This window comes from Oncorhynchus kisutch, linkage group LG15, assembly GCF_002021735.2.
Source record: "Oncorhynchus kisutch isolate 150728-3 linkage group LG15, Okis_V2, whole genome shotgun sequence".
Classification (NCBI taxonomy): Eukaryota; Metazoa; Chordata; class Actinopteri; order Salmoniformes; family Salmonidae; genus Oncorhynchus; species Oncorhynchus kisutch.
Window position 1 is genome coordinate 31,003,611 of NC_034188.2, and position 6,951 is coordinate 31,010,561.

The window sequence follows — 6,951 nt, forward strand, 5'->3', positions numbered from 1 at the left end:
GAGCCTGGGATCCAGAGCCCCTGACCTTGACCCCAACCCCCCGTTATATGGATGATGAAAGGGGCCGTAGGGCCGGGTGATATGGGGTGGTAAATCTACCCTGCTGCTGCTGCACTGGCTCATCAGGAATGTGTCCCTCTGTTTAGAAGATTGAAAGGTCCACTTCCTCCATCAGCCTAACGGCGCTCCGATCTGATGCATCCTCATCAGAATGTGAAAGACACTCCTCAAGATGTAGGAATCAAGAAAAACGGATGTCCACCTCCCAACGTCCCACAGCTTTCCTGCAGGGAAGAGAGAAGTGGACTTTGGAATTCGTACCACCACAATGGCCCCCCACGGCAGCGTATTCCCTAAAGAGACAGAAGAGGGGTGGAACCAATTTTTTCCCATTACGAAGCAGACAGGAAGCAGGGTTGAAATTGTGCTGTCCACAATGCTGTCTACATCCCCTCCTCTTGATTTGTTGGCCATGTGGGCCATGGTGGTCTACTCTGGGCTTCCATCCTGTCACTGAGGATGTTACGAGTCCCTCCACCTGGCCAAGGACACTCATGAACATGGGAATCACAGCCCAGCCGCTTCCTCCAGCCAATCTCCACTGCACAGGGGGGAGAGGAGACGTTTCGCCAAGCCAAGGTCTAGGTGTCCTGAATACAAACACAGATGGAGAGGGCAAAAGGCGAGGGTATGGGGGAGGATGGAGGGCGTAATGGACCATCTGCTTTTTACTGTAATTTTCTCCAAACTCAAATTGACTCAATCTGGTGCCAATCAGAGGAACATATTGGAGCTAATGGGCACCTGGCTGTGTTTACGTAAGGGCCTCTGCGTTTGGGGGCCGCGCTCCATAGTGTGAAGCGAGCTAGGGATTCATCAACACCCCGGCCGAGCTCGTTCACCACGCTGGCTATGGGGTTTGATTTAAACAGCAGCAGCGGCCGGCGCTCCGTCTCTGAATTCCTCCACGTCCGAGTCGGCCATTATTACAGGCCACTGCTGCAGTGAAAACACAGCACATGACAGCCCTGAGTCTTCCCACATGGGCAGAGACGCTGACAGCTCGTCAAAGAGCTGAGGGGCGGGGTTTCCTAATGTTCACACCGAGACCTAGGGAACAAAATACAGCCCCAGAGACCAGATGATCGTTGGAAAATGAAATATTTGGTATATGAGTATTGTAGATGACAGTTGATTTGGGTGAATGCCAGCTACAGGTCATCTCTCGTGTCAGTCAGCGTCCACACACACACAGGGCCTGTCTGGTGGAGGAGGAAAGCATTGGGTTTCTATGAATGTCAAAACACTCCTGATTGTAAAAGATTGAGTATTGTTTGCCTTATGGTTAAATTTCTCAAGGCACTGCAGAGCGAAGCAAGCCTAGCAACCCATATGGATGTGAATACTTGCGATTATCATGTTATTACCATAATTTATTTGAGTTTAGCTCAACAGTATAGCTACACAGTGTGTCTTTGTTATTAATGTGCATTTGCGAGCCAGCATAATGACATGATGTGTATTTTCCCTCAGATACCAGACCATGTTGGACTGCTGGCAGGCTGAGCCAGGAGACCGGCCAACCTTCACTGAACTGGTGGAGAGACTAGGAGACCTGCTACAGGCCAGCGTACAGCAGGTAAGATCCCCATGTTCTATCATTCCTTCCACCCGTGAGGGTACCACTAATCTGAAATGAGTGACTAGGTGAAGGTGGTTGAACCCATGAAGGGTTAAGGTGTGTCACATGATGAAGACCAGGTTCAAGGTGACCTGGAGATCAGAGGTCAGCAGAGTTGTGGATAGGGCCTTGTTTCATCTAAGTGCTTAAAGGCTTGTGTGACGTACTGTTTTTCTTCTGACCAGTAAATGTGGCAAGAGCAAGAGCCAAAACAGTGTGGAGGAGAACATTTGTGGATGACGTATGCTCCTCACGGAGTAAAAGGGTTTAAGTTAGTCAAGTTTAGGCAAATAGCTCAAAACCACTTCCGTGGGGTAAGCTAAAACCCAGTGAAGTACTTGAGCCACATTGTCCTTACAAAACCACTTTTAACAATGAAATTAGTCCCTGGTTCTGGATGGTGACTCACACAAATTGCAACTATTCAGGCTCCTCTGTGTAAAGCAGTACAGACTGTAGATGATGCGAAGGGGTCTGGCCCAGGGGGGTGCTCACGGGAACTTGGAGGGGAAGTCACACTCAACACCCCCCCTCGGCTCCCTTTGAAAAAGTAGCTGGCGCGTAAGAGGAACCGCACTTCAAAACTGTAGGAAAAACAACAGTAATACTAATATGACGCAATATCATAAGCTCTGTATTAAGGTATTCACAATGTGGTCAATTTAGTGCAGCAGTAGTATATGTGGGAGGGAGGCTGTACATTTGGGGAGGATTTGACATTGGAGAACTTGAGCACAATGGCCATTTATGACAATAGAAACATCCCAAACCCAGCAGGGAATGAGGAGGATCACTTTTTATTGTTAACAATGACAGATCGTCCTCAAAGGTCTGGAGGATTACAGATGTGATCTGACACTGACTAAATCCACTTTCACTCCTCATCACCAGCCCCAACCACCAGCTGAAAGATGACCAGATTGAACACATCTAAATGTGGGGCGGCAGGGTAGCCTAGTGGTTAGAGCGTTTGACTAGTAACCGGAAGGTTGCAAGTTCAAACCACCGAGCTGACAAGTCTGTTGTTCTGCCCCTGAACAGGCAGTTAATCCACTGTTCCTAGGCCCTCATTGAAAATAAGAATTTGTTCTTAACTGACTTACCTAGTTAAATAAAGGTAACATAAATCAATAAAATAATATAGGCCATGAAACCATGACACAAAAACATAGTTTTTGGGCTATACTTTCCTACACTGCTAATGACAAGGAGATTTTGACAATAAGGGATGTAATCAAGAGAGGGAGAAGGAAAGCAGTCATTGTGAGTGCTGATGGAAAGTTTCCCCAGCGAGAACAAAACAATAGGTTCCCATCAAGTCCTTATAATGCCCAAAACGTTGAGTTTAAAAGACAGTCTAAAACTAAGTCACTGAGAGAATGGAAGACTTCCTCAGATATCTATAGCCACGCTCCCAGTTTCACCTCTCTCCCAGACATAAGGCACAGGGCCCGGTTGCATAAAACACCCTAAGTGAGCTTTCATTTTAACTTAAAGTTTCCTTAACTTTAAGTCAGTTGCACAAAACATTGTAAGGTGCATTTCCCCCTAAATGAAGTGAAAAGGTTAAGGGTGCTTCATTCAGTATGGAGGCGAATCTTGCTTTCCTCTGCCCTGGTTTCAAAAGGAAAACATCAACCAGCTAGCTAGTTAGCTAACAGTTAGCTACTTAGCTATAAACAATGGAAGGTGCACTACCCATGGCTCCAGAGCTATAGTAGCTGCTTAGATAGCTAGCTTCTCTGTAAATTCGCTTGACGTGGTAGAAAGTAACAGAAACAAGTTGAGAGAAGAAATCCCTACAAGAAACATGCTTTATTATCTTCTGAATCAATTTGGTTACCCTGTCTTGATTGTAGAAGTACTATTTTGCCATCTCACAAAATACATGCGATTTCAGGCCGTATCCACGGTAACCAGATACTCTTTCTGCCATACATGCCTTGAAACTACCGTAAAACCCCTTAAGTATGCCCTTACCTAAGGAAATATTTGAGGGGCTCTATGCAACGTCATTAAACAATTCCCTTAGGTAACACTTAAAATGTTTTATGCAACTGGGCCCAGGTCCAGATAGTTCATTAACTCAGATAGTTCATTGACCCAGACACACACAGACAGGACTAAAAGTGGTGGGGATAGTAAAGAGATGATAGCAGGCCAGACCTCCCATCAGAATAAAACCACAGAATTAAAACACTTTATAACATAACGGATCACTCTCGCTGAAAACCAACCTCATGGGACCCCATCCTGACAGTACAGAAAAGAGCTGAACAGGGAGGATTTCAAACCCTTTCATTAATATAGGTCTGTTACATACAGACTAATTCCTTTACAGGCCAGTCAGCGATGTTGTCTCCACCAGCATCATCACCCCTTCCTCAGACATTCCACATTGGATTTATTAAGCATGACCTTGGTTTCTTTGGCAACATTCCCTGCTAGTCCTGGATGGATTTTTGGGAAGCACACGAACAGTATCAAGCTCAAATCTCCCTAAGCTTCACACGCTTATCACACACCTGTGCTTTCCGTCATGCTATGATAGCAGCTAGCTAGGCCTCTGGTCTATGATAGCTGCTTGCTAGGCCTTTGGTCTATGATAGCAGTTAGCTAGGCCTCTGGTCTATTATAGCAGTTAGCTAGGCCTCTGGTCTATGATAACTGCTAGCTAGGCCTTTGGTCTATGCTAGCTAGGCCTCTCGTCTATGATAGCAGTTGGCTAGGCCTTTAGTCTATGATAGCAGTTATCTAGGCCTCTGGTGTATGATAGCTGCTAGCTAGGCCTATCCATGATAGCTGCTAGCTAGGCCTATGGTCTATGATAGCTGCTAGCTAGGCCTCTGGTCTATGATAGCTGCTAGCTAGGCCTCTGGTCTATGATAGCTGCTAGCTAGGCCTCTGGTCTATGATAGCTGCTAGCTAGGCCTATGGTCTATGATAGCTGCTAGCTATGCCTCTGGTCTATGATAGCTGCAAGCTAGGCCTCTGGTCTGACATGTTGCGTTCTCTCCTCTTTCTGTCCATTCAGGAGGGAAAGCATTACATCCCTATAGCAGCCCTGCTGTCTAAGGAGGGAGACCCCTCCAACACGGCCCTGTCAGAGGAGACCAACACCAGGCCACTCTCTTACCGCGACTCAGGGAGCACCTGGTAAGAAGGATGAGTCTGTCAGCTGGCCAGTCAGTACACTACATTACCCAGCTAGCTATATTACCCTCAACCTAACAGAGATATTACCCTCAACCTAACACACAAGATCACACTCACACCTGTGGCTCACAACAGTATTGAATAAGGTTCTCACATTTATTGTATTGCAATTTAGGGCTGTATTCAATCTGCATTGTGGAAGTTCAGCATTACAGCGTGATTGAAATTTAAAGGCAATGTTCACGCCTTAGATTGCAGAGATTGCATTCGCGGAAAACCCTGCATAAGTCGGCTCAATGGGAAATTATCTTAAAATTTCTATCACACAATCTGTAACGCTTCAGTGGTATACATATTGAAGAGCGCTTATTTGAATAATTCTGCCGTAAGTCTATGTTCATTATATACCATTTAATAGAGACATTTAAACAGTGAAATGTCATATCTCCATGGGCATCTTGGCATAATGGTAACTTTAATTTTTCTTTAAAACTGTGTTATTTTAACTGAACTGAGTGTTAAGATAACAACCAATAATTTCCCCACTCTTTATTCAGTACATTTTCCAAAGCACACTCCATTTTCTTTACATATGCTTTGCTTGGCCGGTCGTGTACTTACTCTTAAAGAAGTGCAAGTAGACCTGCTTGAGGACAATGAAAGACCTGATAAAGATTGGGATGAGAACTATATACCCTGGCAGTCTGATGGTGAGGGAGCCCAAAGCATTGTGGCCCCTTCGAAGATTTTCCTCCCAAACCACAGACCCTGCACCAGGATTTATGTCCACTTAAAATAATATTTGTTAAACCCTCGTATTTTCATAGGTCCTACGAGTGGGTTTATTGAGAATGTATTAAAATGCTTTAATGTCAGTTATCCCTTAAGCTGAATTAAGCAGTTATTTGATTCTCTCTCTGTGTTGGAAAGCCAAGACAATAGGGTTTATTTTTAAAGATCAATTCCCCCGACACTATGTAATTGTTGACTGAATTGATTATGTTCCCGATTATTGTGTTTTTTCTATGCTTTTTGGCGCCTGTATAATCTTGGATTTCTCTGGCTGGGACATTTTTCCTACATTAGGATCTGACTTTGGAAATTGTTTCCTTTCAGGAACATTAAGATCCGTCCAGCAAGTGTGAAGACCTTTGATGAGGTTACCATGGAGAACGGTTCTAACGACAACCATGAGGTGAATTAACCCATCACCCCTATCCCACTCTCACACGATGAACACCAAGTGACCCAAACCTCCCAGCAAACCGGGAACATTCCCAGAACATTAGCTAAGAAGTTCTAGTTAGGGTTGTATCTAACATTAGCATGATAGCATCCCAAAAACATTCAAAGAATGTTGGAATCGATCCAGGGTCTGTAGTGACACCTCTAGTACTGCGATGCAGTGCCTTAGACCGCTGCGCCACTCGGGAGCAGTGTTAATGTTTCCCCAGCAAACCAAAATTGGCCACTCGGGAGCAGTGTTAATGTTTCCCCAGCAAACCAAAATTGGTTCTGTGAAAGTTCCCAGAATATTCATTAGGTTGCGGTAGATGTTCTTATAACACAAAAACGGTCAAATCGTGCTGATTATTATTCAATGATGTATAACACATTCGCCTGATGTTGCTAGAATGTTCCCAGAACACATTTTATCTGTTCTTTTAAAGTTTCCAGAATGTTTCATTAGGTTGTGGGAAGAGTCTGGTGGAAACATTGTGGGGACATCACAAAAGATATGTTCCCAAAACACAAAAAACTGTCCAGTTGTGTGGATAATTATAAACTCAGCAAAAAAATAACCGTCCTCTCACGGTCAACTGTGTTTATTTTCAGCAAATTTAACATGTGTAAATAACATAAGATTCAACAACTGAGCCATAAACTGAACAAGTTCCACAGACATGTGACGAACAGAAATGGAATAATCTATCCCTGAACAAAGGGGGGGGGGGTCAAAATCAAAAGTAACAGTCAGTATCTGGTATGGCCACCAGCTGCATTAAGTACTGCAGTGCATCTCCTCCTCGTAGACTGTACCAGATTTGTCAGTTCTTGCTGTGAGATGTTACCCCACTCTTCCACCAAGGAACCTGCAAGTTCCCGGACATTTC

General features: G+C 44.6%; 1 protein-coding gene across 1 annotated transcript in view; it reads left to right on the plus strand.

The window, feature by feature from the left end:
• The window catches only part of LOC109905151 (vascular endothelial growth factor receptor kdr-like), an 80,845-nt gene that overhangs the window by 63,492 nt on the left and 10,402 nt on the right, over nt 1-6,951 (plus strand). The window contains exons 26-28 of the mRNA XM_020502372.2: nt 1,534-1,639; nt 4,716-4,837; nt 5,954-6,032. Coding sequence (XP_020357961.1) covers nt 1,534-1,639; nt 4,716-4,837; nt 5,954-6,032 — 307 coding nt within the window. The remainder of the gene's footprint in view (nt 1-1,533; nt 1,640-4,715; nt 4,838-5,953; nt 6,033-6,951) is intronic.